This window comes from Panthera tigris, chromosome B2, assembly GCF_018350195.1.
Source record: "Panthera tigris isolate Pti1 chromosome B2, P.tigris_Pti1_mat1.1, whole genome shotgun sequence".
NCBI classification, from domain to species: domain Eukaryota; kingdom Metazoa; phylum Chordata; class Mammalia; order Carnivora; family Felidae; genus Panthera; species Panthera tigris.
Genome location: NC_056664.1, coordinates 9,277,918 through 9,293,721, shown reverse-complemented (window position 1 = coordinate 9,293,721; position 15,804 = coordinate 9,277,918). Strand labels below are relative to the sequence as shown.

The window sequence follows — 15,804 nt, the reverse complement described above, 5'->3', positions numbered from 1 at the left end:
TTTCTTTCCTCCTAAAGCAGGAGCTCATTTAGTCCAGAAGCCAGCCCGTAAGCCCTAGGATACAGAATACGGGAGAGGGAAAAGTAAGGAGAGGAGAGAGAAAAGGAAAGTAAGTGAACAAGCAGAAGGCAGAAGAGGGCGTGAAAGAGTATTAGCTCTTCCTCTCTCGCTCATTCTCTTACACGCCCACGTGCACACACACACAGACGCACCCGCAGGTTAGAGCAGAGTGAAGACATTAAGTAATTCATGTAGAAAACTAAGCCTGGTACTCCGAGCAGGGTTCACCATAGTATGCGTCACGCCTGCCTACAAGAAATTCTCCTTCTCAAGTAAGAAAGAGGAATAGGACTTTTGAAGCCCCAGCCCATATTCCTCGTCCCCTCTGTACTCCTCGCCTGGGGACAGCTCTCTCTGTGTCCTGCCTGGATGGGGTGCACAATTCTGTGCCCACACAACGTAACCATCTTGACCACAGACCAGAGCTCTTGTTCCCCCTTTGCGTTCCCCCGAGCACAGCACCCGGTCCTCGACAAAAACTCCCTGCAGTAACCAAATAGGACAGACACAATTTCCCATGCTGCAAACTTGTTTAAGAGCCTTAAGTCAGATCTTTCTGGCCAAGCATTACATCAATACTGCACCGGACTGAACTTATCCCTGAACATCTCGACCTATGAAAATCATGTAGACCAGGGGCCGGGGAGAGGGAGGAATGAGGAGAATATTACTTTTTCTAACGGGAACAGCATTCCTGTTTGGGGTGACGGAAAACGTCCTGGAGACGGATGGTGGTGATGGTCGCCCAACACCGTGTATTTACTTAATGACCGTCTGTTGTACGCATAGAGATGGTTAAAATGATAAATTCTACGTTATGTCTACTTTACCACAAAAAATAAAAATTCAGTAGCTACCAGCTTTAATTTGGAGATAAAAACTTGGGAGCATGAAATGAGAAAAAAGGAACTCAATTAAGCGCTATGCCTTCACTCACGGAATATGGGCGAAGCACCAGGCACTGAGTTTAATCATCTGTTTCGCTTAATAAACCAAATCACCGCTCCCTGACATCAAGCCCCAGGTCACCCTCAGCTAAGAAGTCAAATTTCCATTCCTGAAAGGGTTCCAAATGTGAACTAGACACAGCTGCCGTGCCTTATCAAAATCCCTTACCACGCCTGGTAAGTAAATAGAAGGACTCACGGCTCACTCCAGCAAAGCTTTAAACTTTTCCAGTCTAAAATTGTTTGAAAGGAAAGAGAGAAAATCAAAGTGAGTCGAATTTTCTACCTTAAAAAAAAAAAAAAATCACTTGAAAAAATCTTAACCAACAATTGAAGCAGCATAACCTCAATCAGCACGTGCATTGGTAAATTATTCAAGCATGTATCCTGTATTATGTACAACCCAGAAAAATGGCCCGATGACCAGCTCATTTTGGAATTTTTCCCTAACTTTCCGCTGTACTGAAGGCCAGTTCTGACTGGTGGAGGAAGCTTCCAGATTTGGACATCTGTTAATAGCATTGAGTTTAAACGAGAGGCAGGATTGCTTTTCTCTTATCATGGGTGATTGACTTTACGGATGGCAGGAGACAGAAGTGCTGTGCGATAAAATACAAAACGATACTGGCTCAGCCACCCCCATTACGTATTGAACTCTGTTTTGATTAGGCGATCCCAAATGCGGTTCTGTCATGCAGGGCCATTCCATCGAACGTACCTAACGTCCAGGCAAAGTAATACTTGGGCTTCGAGGCTTGCATGACGATATACAAGTAGCACAGTCGAGTCAGAAAGTTCGCTTTATGAACAAACCAGTCATCAACCAAGCAGGTGACAGGGAAGGTCTTCGTGAGTGTCAAAAACAGAAGGAGAGACACCAAGGTCATGTACAACTTGCGGATCACTGCTCCCTGAAAATGTGGAAAAGAATAGGTGTAACCATTCAAGATTCCAGTATGAAGAAAAACAATTTGAGCAAGGGCACATTAAGAACAAAGCTGTTCCAAGAGCCGCTTTGGCAATAGGCCCTAGAAGGAGAGGCATGCCTAGGACACAAATTGGACGCTGGGCATATGGGCTACAAGTGAAGAAAGAACATACCTCTGAGCCTTGAGGATTGAATGTATCTAAAATGGAAGACAATGATTACCAGCACATTCTACCAATAAAAGGTAGGCGTCTTATTACCCAAAACATAAGGGAAATAACATTATAGGGTGGCAATCTTCCATCAGAAAGAACCATTTCGCTTGTCTTCCACTTCTGTCACCCGCAGAGCCGAGGAAATGGGTTTCAGTCACCACAAGGACAGAGGCTTAGTCAGGAAGGATTCTGTGCCAGTTTTCAAGGGCCTGAGCCAGGACGTGAGTAGGTAATGGAAAGCTTTAGGAAGCCTTCCAGGATGGTTTACATGTGGTCTGCTCTGGCCTTGAGATGTGCTAGTGGTTTTTTGGCTTTTTTGACGTTTATTTATTTTTGAGAGACGGAGAGCATGAGCGGGGGTAGGGGCAGAGAGAGAGGGAGACCCAGAATCCGAAGCGGGCTCCGGGCTCTGGGCTGTCAGCCCAGAGCCCGATGCGGGGCTCAAACTCAAAAACCGTGAGATCATGACCTGAGCCGAAGTCGGTCGCTTAACTGACTGAGCCATCCAGGCGCCCCATGATGTGCTAGTGTTTTAAATGCCTCTGGACCAAGTGATTTCTGCTCAGTTTCCCTGACATTCCAGGCAATGTCAATGAACATCAATAGGATTCTGGTTCCCAACTTTAAAAAAAAAACAAAAGGGGGCCACTTTCTCTTTGTAATATGGGGACAGCAGGACGGCAACAGCACCTCCCTCAGCTTGAGGGTTAGGTGAGTGAGTGTCCGCAAGGCATCCAACGGCGCCTGGCTCCCAGTCGAGTGCACGCCACGCTTAGCCACGATGATGCCAACACACCGGGGAAGCACCAGCTCGTGAGGGCCACCCTCTCCCACCGATGTGTCTTCAGCCAAAGTACCACCTCCCTGCTTCATGCTCTCCGTGCACAAACATGCAAGAGGCTCCCTGGAGAGTGATGTTAAGACTCTCTGAGAATATTCTCGGAGAGTGATGTTAAGACTCTCTGAGAATATTCTCTACGAGCGCGTGCAACATAAGAGCACTACTGTGCCAGACCCTGCCAAGAAACACCCGCGGGCACCCTCATGTCTCGTGGCCACGGTGACCTCACTGCTATGTTGTTTCGATGCCGCAGCGAGAGCGGAGACAGTGGACGGACCGTAAACTGTCAAAGACCCGACAGCACCGAAACTCTCTGAAAACGCATGCTCCAGAAGTCACTTAAATTTTCAAATAATTAACTTTGCCTGGGTTGTAGCATTTACAAAATATTTAACTCCAATCTCCCGGTTTTCTCCTCTTTCCAATGTCCCCTACTCCTTCAGCTAATTACAAACGTCCCTTAAATACAAGCCATGTGATCTGAATAAATGCAGCGTTTTTGTAAAGTTCAAGAAGCGATCCCATTGCTGACCACTTTGAAATGAGCAAAATGCAAATTAAAATGAAAGTATTTTTTAAAAAGCCATCTTAAACTCTCTCGAAGTCAATAAAACCAAGCTTTAAGCGTGCCCACGTAAAACTGGTTTCCCACATAAGAAGTGGGCTCTGAAATAAAAATCGCATTTATTCTGGTTCCCACCCCTTCCCATCCCCCCTTTCCCGATATTATCTTTGGGCTGGATATGAATTTCTATCCCTAAAGACAAAACACTCATAAATCCGAACGTGTTAACTAGCATAGGGCCGAGCACACTGTAAGCATTAAATATTGGCTGACTGACTAATGGACGAATCGCCTTAATATTTCCAGCCAATGAGCTCCTCTGTGAAATAAACATGTGGTGTTCCAACATGGAAAACTGCTGTAAATAAATACCAATACCAGTATTTTCAGTGCATAGGGGTGGTGGTGGGGGTTATTGGCCACGCTTTTTGGTGAACTGTTTGGCTTTTTAATTAGAACAATTACCAGTGAGAGTCAGCCCTGGAAGCAGAGCTCTATTTTTCTGGAGCTCTGCGTAAACACTCTCGGCACTAAAAACTTACAGTGGGAGAAGGCTCTGGCAGGCTCTGGAAACCTCTCTGCTTCCAGTTCACTTCCAGCAACTTCATGTGCGTATGTCTCCCCTCAATAAAGGCTATGTAATCCTTGAAATTGTTGCAAGGGCCAGCTATGACACTCATGAAGTTGAGAAGATAGCTTAAGTATTGCAAAAAGGAGGGCTTTACCCTGTGAAAATAAACAACAAGTTGAAGTCTTCGGTCTTTGGATTTTTCTTTTAGATCCGCAAGTAGGCCAATCCTAAACACAGGGGTTGTCTTTGTAGATTACCAGACGTGAGGTGGTCTTTCTGGGTTCCGTTTCTCTAAAAATCCACCCAAGCTAGAAACCTGGTTTGAAAGGGCAGGTTAAATCGGGGAGTGGCTCGGAGAAGGCGCAGCGCTCCGTGGCGCCCTCTGCTGGCCGGCTGCGGCTATGGACATGGAGGGTGAGGTGCAGGGTAAAGGAGGCTCTGAGGCTGGGAAATGCGCTTTCTCATCACCCTTGGTCGCCTAACAAGAGAAAAAGGAAGGTAATAAACATAAGGCAGGGTGGGAACCTGACCTAATGTTAGCTGCTCGAGATGCACTGAAATGGGAAAACTCCCTCCCGACTGCCAAAATAAATACAAAACAAATGATGGGTGGAACCAGTTTCCACTAGAAGAGGACACACAAAACCACCCCTGTGCAGCCTCTTGTCTGCTCTGGCATCCAGGCACGAGGTCCTGAACAACAGACAGAAGTAGCGGCAGGAAGCAATTCTGTAGAGACCAGTTCTGGGTAGTGTTTTAATGGCATTTAAAAGGGCAGGATGAGGGGCGCCTGGGTGGTTCAGTCGGTTAAGCGTCCGACTTCGGCTCAGGTCACGATCTCGCGGTCCGTGAGTTCGAGCCCCGCGTCGGGCTCTGGGCTGATGGCTCAGAGCCTGGAGCCTGCTTCCGATTCTGTGTCTCCCTCTCTCTCTGCCCCTCCCCCGTTCATGCTCTGTCTCTCTCTGTCTCAAAAAAATAGATAAAAAAACGTTAAAAAAAAATTAAAAAAAAAGGGCAGGATGGTATTGTGGGGACAAGGCTCCCTAAAATGCCACTGGTAACCCGTCACTGGAATATACCCTACAGCACTTATGCCCTCATAATACTGACCAAAGAGTTGGATTCATTAGTCTCTTGCAATGGGTCTCCATTTCTTCCAAGTCCCGATCCCTTCGCGTGGAAATGGGGCACTCCGTCTCCCGACCACTCAGGACCCTCTCTTCCTTACCCTGCCTCCTACAAGTCTCTGGCAGGAACCCTCCACCGCCATGGCTGCACCACCTTCCCCGATGTGCTACCCACGGGCTCTTTCCACTCCCCATCAATGCTACTCTCCTCCGTTAGTCTCCCTTCCTCTCCAACACCCACACCAGCCACAATCTGTCTTCAGCCTGCTTCCTGCCACCTGCCTCCCATCCCCCGGCCCCCAGTCCTCTGTCCAGCCCTTTGAGTCCGTTTCGTACCAGCATTTAATCCTACTGACGGGCACTGACAACTCTTTCTTGAGGACCCTCTGACACAGGCCCCATAAAAATAACTCGGTAATAACGGACATAACAACCTCAGTGAAGGAGAATCTTGCAAAACAAACAAAACTACAGATCCATTTACTCTCCGGCCCAGCAACCCCGCTTCCGGGAATCTGTCCCACCATTATACCCAAACTTGTTTAAAATGACCAAGGAACAGGGTCATGCATCACTGACTTGTAAAAGCCACAGACTGACAGACAACCCCAAGTATCCATCAACAGCAGATTCATTAAACAGACAATATTACCTCCATATAATGCAGTGAATATGCAGATACTGAAAAGAGGGGGATTTCTGGACACTGATACACCAAGGCCTAGAGAACATACTGTGAAAACTTACTTCACAGCAAGTCGATGTTGCTCAGCAGAGAGGTCTTCAGCTCTTCGACCTAATCCTATAAAAAAGAAAAAAGTTAGAAAGGAGATGTGTGAAGCAGATAACTCATTCTAAAAGAGGCTTACAAAATTCATTTGAAGAAAGTGATTTATCTCATATTTCATTAATTTTGCTTCAGAAATCATAAAAGGTCCTCCTTTTGCTTTTTTTTTTTTTTTTTTTAATGTCCCGGATTTAAGAGCTACCCACAAATATGTGTGTGAGGAGGAAAGTCTCTATATGTTCTTGTGAAGAGGGGAGGATTCAGGGACTACTATTGAATCTGCAGTCTGTCATGGATCCCAGAGAAGCCCCCACATCTCCTCCACTCCTTGCCCAAGTGCCTCTGGTTTCACTGCTCCATGAGAGAGAGAAGCCGGCCTTTGCTGCCTGCACCAGCTTAAGTACCTCCCTGAGTGCACTGGGTGCAAACACCCAGTATTGGCTGAGAACATAGGTGTGGAATGGGGAAAGGAACAGGGGACTTTCCTCTTCCAAAAAACAGGAAATGGAAGCCTGAATGCGGGGAAAACACAGAAGAATTATCAGGTGATTATTCTTTTAAAACTCATCCAGGGGCGCCTGGGTGAGTCAAGTCGGTTAAGCATCCAACTTCGCAGCTCATGTCACGGTCTCACGGTTCATGGGTTCGAGCCCCGAGTCGGGCTCTGCGCTGACAGCTCAGAGCCTGGAGGCTGCTTTAGATTCTGTGCCTCCCTCTCTCTTTGCCCTTCCCCTGCTCGTGTTCTGTCTCTCTCTCAAAAATAAACATTAAGAAGAATTTTTAATAAAATAAAATTCATCCATGCCAGAAAATCACCTTAGTGCTTCTCATAAAATTTAGATGTTAACTTATAGTCAAACTGAAGTGTCATAAGTTGACTTTAAAACTGTATATTCAGCTAAGACTGATTATGATCACCGATCACAGAGGCAATTCAGAAACATGTCTAAAGGCAGGCAGAGTGTTTCTGAATTTTACTTGTTCCTCCCATGCACAAGAAAAAAAGAAACGGCAAACAAACATCTTGCTGCATATAAGGGTTGTTCCAGAAAATCGGGTATACTGAGAATGCTTTAAGTAGTAAATATAGGCAAAAGGCCTATTAAAAAAAAAAAAAAAAAGGCAGTATTTAAAAAAAAAAAATCACACTTTCTTCTAAGATCTCAACAATACATCTCTGGCAATCCTAGAAATTAAATTGATTTTAGTTATTGGTTTATGGTGCTAATATTAGTCTATAACCACTACCAAGTAGACTTTTAGGTACAAAAACATTCAGCAACTCACCCCCGTTTGCCCAGGACTTACCCAGTTTGGGTCCTAAAAGTCTCATGTCCTGGGAAAGCACTCAGTCCTGGGCAAACCAGGACAGATGGTCTCCCTAGAAAGACCCCATCCTTGGTATGAAATTACCCAGTTCTCTACACAGTGATTAAATTGCCAAGTATGAACTCGGAATACCCAGGGTCAAAATGAAATTAAATCGGTTCCCAAGCTTTAAAGAAAAATAAGACTAGCTGACAGAGACTGTAAATCTACTCAACCTGTTGGCACATAAAGAAGCTTCAACCGTCCGAAAGCGTTTGCCAGAGCAGTACAAATCCGTAGAATATACTTTTACTAATTGTACCCAACACCTCTTAAGCCCATATTAAAATCTTCCACCCAGCTGAAAGCGCTGTACTCATCCCCTGGAACCAGGTTTTAATCATGTAAATCACACTTTCTTGGCCATTTGCAGGAAGGGCATGAGCAAAGAAAATGTTCAGTTTTATACAAACAGAAGGTTCTTCCTTCTTCTAGGACAAGGGTCACGCTAATCTCATTAGATAATTTTCCAAGCCAAGCAAAAACAAAAACACTAAGCTAACAAAACAAATCCAGCATGAAAAACGATTAGCCAAGGGCACCTGGGTGGCTCAGTTGGTTGAGCGTCCGACTTTGGTTCAGCTCATGATCTTACGGGTTTTTGAGTTCGAGCTCTGCATCGGGCTCTGTGCTGACAGCTCGGAACCTGGAGCCCGTTTCGGGTTCTGTGTCTCCCCCTCTCTCTGCCCGCCCCCCCCCACTCGCTCTTGCTCTCTCTCTCTCTCTCTCTCTCAAAAAGTAAATAAACATTTTTAAAAAAAAAAGATTAATCAGCCAATACTATTTTTTATTACCTTATGAGCATCTCAGATTAAACCAAAGAAAAAATCAACAGATTTAGAAATGAAGGGCAGAGCGCACCATACATTTAAAATGTGGTATAAACAAACAAAAAAAACCCTTCTCAGTATAAAGACTTCAGCAAATGTAGACGGCAGATTCAGCAGGAAAAGTGGTAAATAATAGCTGAGAAAGTAAAAAGCTTTGATTAAAGAAGCTTGCAAATTTCTGACAAGTTATAATAAGATCTGGACTGTGGATATAGTCTAAACGAAGGTCTCTGTCAGGCTCACTCTCAGAACCAAAAGGAGAGTTCTTCTCACCATCATGAACTTGGAATGCCAAGGTCGTGATCTTCTGTGTGACAATCATCAGAGGCCTAAAAGGAAGACAGAAGATAATCCATTGGCAGAAGGGCCACGAGAAGAAACTTTCATTCTATTTCCCTGAATGGTGGTGTTTTATCCCGAAGGTTATTCAATAAAATACGAACACACTGGATTTGAAGAACCCATTTTTATTTCCTTTCCAAATCACTTTAAGTAAGTAGATACAACAACACGGAACGAGATCACACCAGAAAGCCTCTCTTGCACTGTTACTCAAAGCCTTGAGTTTCAGTACCGGCACCGACTACGTTGTCTGGAACTCGTTAAAAATGCAGACTCGTACACTTCGTTCCAGAACCAGAGAATGGAAACCTGCATCTTACCAAGATCTCCAGGGAACTCAGATGCACAGTAACATATGAGCAGCATCAGTTTGGGGGACACCTAAATCCAGTGCCCTGCTTCCGCCTGGATGAGGTACATATTCTGGCTTCTTCATTCTAGTATCTTCTACCATGTGTTGTTCTAGTAAAGGCAATTCTTGCACGTACTTTTTCCGTAGTAAAAGATTCATTTGTAAAACGCAGCCACCTGTCCATAAACCGTTTAGTGACCAAAAATAACACCAATCCTAATCTGAAAAAAGACCTCAAATAAAAACTTGCCTAAGAAGTGGCATCATGTCAACAAGGATGCCAAGATAATTCAACAGAGGCAAGAACAATTTTCTTAAATAGTGATGGCACAACTAGATAGTCACATAAAAAAAGATACAAAAGTAATTAAAACTGCATCGAATACCTAAAATGCAGGCTAAAACTATAAATCTCTTAGAAGAAAACACAGGCATAAATCTTTATGACCTTAGATTGGGTGACGGTTTCTTTTTTTTAATAATTTTTTGAGACACAGAGAGAGAGAGAGAGAGAGAGAGAGAGAGCGTGAGCAGGGGACGGGCAGAGAGAGAGGGAGACAGAATCCAAAACAGTTGCCAGGCTCCAGCTGTCAGCACAGAGCCTGGCGCGAGGCTCAAACTCATGAACCAGGAAATCATGACCTGAGCCGAAGTCAGATGCTTAACCGACTGGGCCACCCAGGTGCCCCTTGGTGATGGTTTCTTAAGTGCAACGCCAATAACCTGTAACTTCACAGGTAACAAAAGAAAATTATAGATTAAATGGATATCATTAAAACTTAAAATCCTGTGCTTCAAATGACACACACCATCAAGAAAGTGAGAAGATAGTTCACAGAATGTGCTGAATACATGTGTAAATCACACATCTGGTAAGGGACTTGGCACTAGAATATATAAAGAACTCTTACAACTCAATAAGAATAAGACAGTAATATCATTTAAAAATGGCCAAAGGATCTGCATGGACATTTCTCTAGAAAGGATATACAAATGGTAAGAAGTTGCTCTGGCCGAGGTATAAGCAGATGAAAAGATGCTCAACAATGATCAGCCATCCAAGAAATGCAAATCAAATCACGTACCCCTTCTCAACCACCAGGATGACTAGAATCAACAAGACAGATAACAAGTATTGGCCAGGAGTTGGAGAACCCTCAAACACTGCCAGTGGGAATATTAAATGGTACCTGCTACTTTACTTTTTATTTTTTAATGTTTATTTATTTTTGAGACAGAGACAGAGTGTGAGCAGGGGAGGGGCCGAGTGAAAGGGAGACAGACTCTGAAGCAGGCTCCAGACTCTGAGCTGTCAGCACAGAGCCTGATGCGGGGCTCGAACTCACAAACCATGAGATCATGGCCTGAACCAAGGTTGGACGCTTAACTGACTGAGCCACCCAGGCGCCCTGGTATAAGCTACTTGAGAGAGTCTGGCAGTTTCTCAAAAGGTTAAACATAGAATCACCGTATAACCAAGCAATCCCACTCCTAGGAACATACCCATGAAAAATAAAAATACACTTACACAAAAACTTGGGCACACGTGTTCAGAGCGACATTATTCGTAATAGCCCAAAGGGAAATAACCTAAATGTCCACCAACTGATGAATGAGTAAATGAAATGTGGTATGTCTACACAATAGAGTATTATTCGGCAATAAAAACAATGAAGCCCTGACACATGCTATAATACAAATGGTCCTTAAAAACATTATGCTAAATGAAAGAAGCCAAACACAAAAGTCATATATTGCACGGTTCCACTGACATGAAATACCTAGGACAGGCAAACCCATAGAGAAAGGAAGTGTTGCCCAAGGCTGGGGCAGTTGGGAGGAAATGAGGACTGAGGGCTAATGCATACCGGTTTCTCTGGGAGGGTGATGAAAATGTCATATAATTGGGGCGCCTGGGTGGCTCAGTCGGCTAAGCTTCCGACTTCGGCTCAGGTCACGATCTCGCGGTCCGTGAGTTCGAGCCCCGCGTCGGGCTCTGTGCTGACAGCTCAGAGCCTGGAGCCTATTTCGGATTCTGTGTCTCCCTCTCTCTGACCCTCCCCCGTTCATGCTCTGTCTCTCTCTGTCTCAAAAATAAATAAACGTGAGAAAAAAAAAATTAAAAAAAAAAAAAAAGAAAATGTCATATAATTAATTATGGTAATGGTTGCACTCTGTACACCCACTCTGTGAATACATTCAAAACCACTCAATTGTATTCTTCAAATGTTTTATTTTTTTTTAATCTTTAATTTTCTAAAGTTTATTTATTTATTTTGGAGAAGGTGTGCATGGGAGGGGCAGAGAGAGAGAGAGAGGCAGAAAGAGAGAATCCCAAGCAGGCTCCACACTGTCAGCGCTGGGCTCAGACCCAAATGGTGAGATCATGACCTGAGCTGAAATCAAGAGTCGGGACGCTTAACTGACCGAGCCAGGCAGGCATCCCTGAATCGTACTCTTGAAATGAGCGAACTGTAGGATATGTGAATTAGATCTCACCAAGAGGAAGTGGAGTTAGAATCCTCCCTCATACTCACTGTTCTATGCATGTAAGGAGGAGTGCCATATGCTCTTGCTCAGAAGCCTTCCTGTCTCAACATTTTTCATTGATCCATTTATTTAAACTTACGAGTAGATGAGATGCCAAATTCAGAATGCCCAAGTTATGAGATTTGAGAGTCAAATCCGTAAAGTTACTGACTTAAAAGATGAAACTCAAATACCATCCATGTTGTATATTTCAGTCAAAACCTAAAATAGTCCAAGACATGTCGATGATGATTGGAACTCATGCTGACTTTTTGCAAAAATGCAAAACGCGGCACACACGAGCAACCACAAGTACAGGAAGGACGCAAAAAGGCTCCTTGATGCAGCCAACGAACTTCCGCAGAACAACGAGGCCTTAAAAGTTGAGTTGTACTCGGATTTTCCACCGCTGAGAAGTGCGCCTTGTGCTGGGGTTTGCACGCACTCACCAGTAGCAGGCGCTGCACTTGCATCCATGGGAACCATCCGGTCAATCTGAAATCAAGGTTTGAGTCCAGCGTGGTGGAGGTAGGGCCATTTCTCTTTTGTCCGATAACATTCTTCATGATTAAGAAATAAAAAAGATAAACAGGCCAACTTCTGGGGAAGATGGTAAAATGGGAGGATCCTAAGCTCGCCTCATCCCATGGATACAGCCAGACAACAGCCACATCGGTGTAGAGGACCCAAACAAGGACCTGAAGACTGACAGAACAGGGTCACCACAGCTAAACGGAGAGAAGAGGGCCCACCGAAAAGACTAGGAAGTGTGCAAACACGGCTGGGAACCAAACTGACCCATGGGACTGTGGGAAGGAGGGTCACTGCAAGCATGGAGAGGAGCAGACCCCACACCAGGCACCGGGAAAATAAATCCCCCTCACAGTTTGCTTTGAAAACCGCAGTGGCTTAACGCCACCAGTCCTTAAAACCAGCGGCACGTAAACCTAGAACCTTAAAAACCGGCAGGCTCAGCTCTGGGACAGCTGGAGCTTGACAGGAAATGGAGTCCTGGACCCTAAAGAGACAGCATGACAAACAGGCCTGCTGAGATACAGCACAGAAGCAGCAATTTGAAAAATACCTGGGGTATACTGTGGTATACAGGAAGGAGATTTACTAATCTCAGAGCGTGTGCTTGAGAGACAGGGATCTTTAGGAGTCTTCTCCAGACACAAAACAGCTGGTGGGCGCCATTTCTCTCCCCTACATCCCTGCCTAAATAGCACACCTGTGGGAACCGGCTCAAATACTCTCCAATTAGCTTGATAATACCGCACAACCCCCACTCTCCTGCCCCACCTAATCTGCCCTTGGCAGGAGTCCATCCAAAGCAGCCCCACAAGCTGGCATTGTGCAAGCAACTGCCACAGGGGCCAGCGCCACTCTAAGTGACTCCTGCCTTGGGGAGGCAGGTAGAAGATAACCACACACACCAGTTAGACTCTGGCCCCAGCAGTGGGCTGGGGCAGACATCGGGTCTGACTGCAGACCCCACACGCCAACTAGAGCCTGTCAGGGGACAAAACAGGAAGAGCACCCTGCAGTTCAGTGTGACCACAGCTCTGAAAATTCAAGCCCGAGGTAGCCCAACTGGCCCATTAGACACATAGGGACCAAATCCTGCCCACAACGGGCAAAGAGAGCCATTGCAGACAACTGGTCTGAAGGCAAATGCAGCTCAGTCACAACAATAGGGTGTGCTCACCACACAGAGGAAGCAAAACCATAAAGCCCCAGGTTCTGGTGAACATGGGACATTGCACTGTAGGGCACTAAGGGACCCCTTCTTCATAATGCCACTGCTTTCAACAGCAGGAGACACTGCTGACTTTCCTAACACAGAGAAACAGACACAGAGAGTTAGACAAAATGAGACAGAGGACTATGTTCCAAATGAAAGAACAGGACAAAAATCACAGCAAGAGAGCCAAATGAAACAGAGGTAAGTGATATGCCTGAGAGAGAACTTAAAGTAATGTTCATAAAGATACTCATGGGACTGGAGAAAAGAGTGGAGGATCTCAGTGATATGTTCAACAAAGAGAAACCATAAAAATGAGCCAATCAGAGATAAAGAACTCAGTAACTAAAATTTACACAGGAAGGAATAAATAGTAGACTAGACTAGAGAAAGCAGAAGAATGGGTCAGTGAACTGGAGGACAGAGTAATGGAAGCAATCAAGCTGAACAGGAGAGAGAAAAAAGAATAATAAAAAATAAGAATAGACTAAGGGAACTCAGTGACACCATAAAACATAAAAACACTCACATTATAGGGGTCCTGGAAGGAGAAGAAAGATAAGAGGGGGAAGAAAATTTATGTCAAGAAATACTAGGTGAAAACTTTCCTAATCTGGGAAAGGAAACAGAACTCCAAATCCAGGAGGCCAGAGAGCACCACCCAAAAATCAACCCAAGGAGGTCCACACCAAGACATTAAAAATTAAAATGGCAAAACATAGTGGTAAAGAGAAACATTTTACAACAGCAAAAGAAAATTATTACATACACAGAAACCCCACAAGGCTATCAACAGATTTTTCAGCAGAAACTTTGCAGGCCAGAAGGGAGTAGTACAATATATTCAAATGCTGCAAGGAAAAAATCTGCGGTTAAAAATACTCCATCCAGCAAGGTTATCATTCATAATAGAAGGAGAGATAAATAATTCCACAGATAACATCAATAAAATTGATAAACCATTAGCCAGACTCATCAAAAAAGAAAGAGAATTCAAATAAACAAAATCAGAATTGAAAGAGAAGAAATAACAACCAACACCACAGAAATACAAAGGACTATAAGAGATTATTATGAAAAATCATATGTCAACAAAATGGACAACTTAGAAGAAATGGATAAATTTCTAGAAACATATAACCTCCCAAAAATGAATCAGGAAGAAATAGGAATTTTGAACAGACCAATTACCAACAATAAAATTGAATCTCAAGTCCAGGACCAGACACCTTCATAGGTTAATTCCACCAAAGATTTAAAGAAGAGTTAATACCTATTATCCTCAAATAATCCAAAAAAATACAAGAGGAAAGAAAACTTCCAAATTTCTTCTATGAGGCCTGCACTACCTTGATAGCAAAATCAGATAAAGTCACTACAAAGAAAAAAAAAAAAAAGACACTACAAAAAAAAAGAGAACTACAGGCCAATATCTCTGATAAACATAGATGCAAAAAGCCTCAACAAAATATTAGCAAACTACATCCAACAACATGTTAAAAAAATCATTTACCACAATCAAGTGACATTTATTCCCAGAATGCAAGGGTAGTTTAATACTCACAAATCCATCAGATCAATAAGAGGATAAAAATCATGTGATCATTTCAAGATGCAGAAAAAACATTTCACAAAGTACTATATCCATTCATGATAAAAACTCTTAAAGTAGGCTAGGAGGGAACGTACCTCAACATAATAAAGGCCATATATAAAAAACCCATAACTAACATCATATTCAATGGTGAAAAACCGAGTTTTCCCCCTAAGATCAGGAACAAGACATGGATGTCCACAAAAGTGTCCTACCACTTTTATTCAACATAATACAGAAGGTCCCAGCCACAGCAATCAGACAAAAAAAAAAAAAAAAAAAAAAAAAAAAAAAAAAAGGAATAAAAGGCATATAAACTGGTAATGAAGATGTAAAACTTCCACTATTTGCATATGACATGATACCATATATAGAAAACTTGAAAGAGTCTACCAAAAAACTATCTGAACTGATAAGGAAATTCAGGAAGATCGCAGGATCCAAAATCAATGTACAGAAATCCGTTGCATTTCTATACACTAATAATGAAGCAGCAGAAAGAAAATTTAAAAATACAATCCCATGTACAACTGCACCAAAAATAACAGAATACCTAGGAAGAAATTAACCAAGGAGGTGAAAGACCTGTGCTTTGTAAACTATAAAATATGAATGAAAGAAATTGAAGACAACAGAAACACATGGAAAAATATTGCATGCTCACAGATTGGAAAAACAAATATTGGTAAAATGTCTATACTGTCCAAAGCAATCCAGAGATTTACTGTTCTCCCTATCAAAATACCAACATTTTTCACAGAACTAGAATAAAGAATCCTAAAATTTGTATGGAACCACAAAAGGGCCTAAATTTCAAAAAGAAATCTTGAAAAAAGAAAAAGCTGGAGGCATCACTATTCTAGACTTCAAGTTATATTACTAAGCTGTAGTAATCAAAATAGTATGGTACTGCCACAAAAATAGACACATATTTCAATAGAACACAAAGGAGCCCAGAAGAAACCCGCAACTTTATGTTCAATTAATCTTTGACAAAAGAAGAA

General features: G+C 43.3%; 1 protein-coding gene across 5 annotated transcripts in view; it reads right to left on the bottom strand.

Annotated features, from left to right (window-relative positions):
* MBOAT1 (membrane bound O-acyltransferase domain containing 1) overlaps positions 1 to 15,804 on the bottom strand; it is a 106,362-nt gene that overhangs the window by 16,712 nt on the left and 73,846 nt on the right. For all 5 annotated transcript variants that reach the window (XM_042985619.1, XM_042985618.1, XM_042985615.1 and 2 more), the window contains 4 exons: positions 8,513 to 8,568; positions 6,002 to 6,056; positions 4,099 to 4,282; positions 1,726 to 1,918 (listed from right to left, as the gene is read on the bottom strand). In XM_042985619.1, coding sequence (XP_042841553.1) covers positions 1,726 to 1,918; positions 4,099 to 4,282; positions 6,002 to 6,056; positions 8,513 to 8,568 — 488 coding nt within the window. The remainder of the gene's footprint in view (positions 1 to 1,725; positions 1,919 to 4,098; positions 4,283 to 6,001; positions 6,057 to 8,512; positions 8,569 to 15,804) is intronic.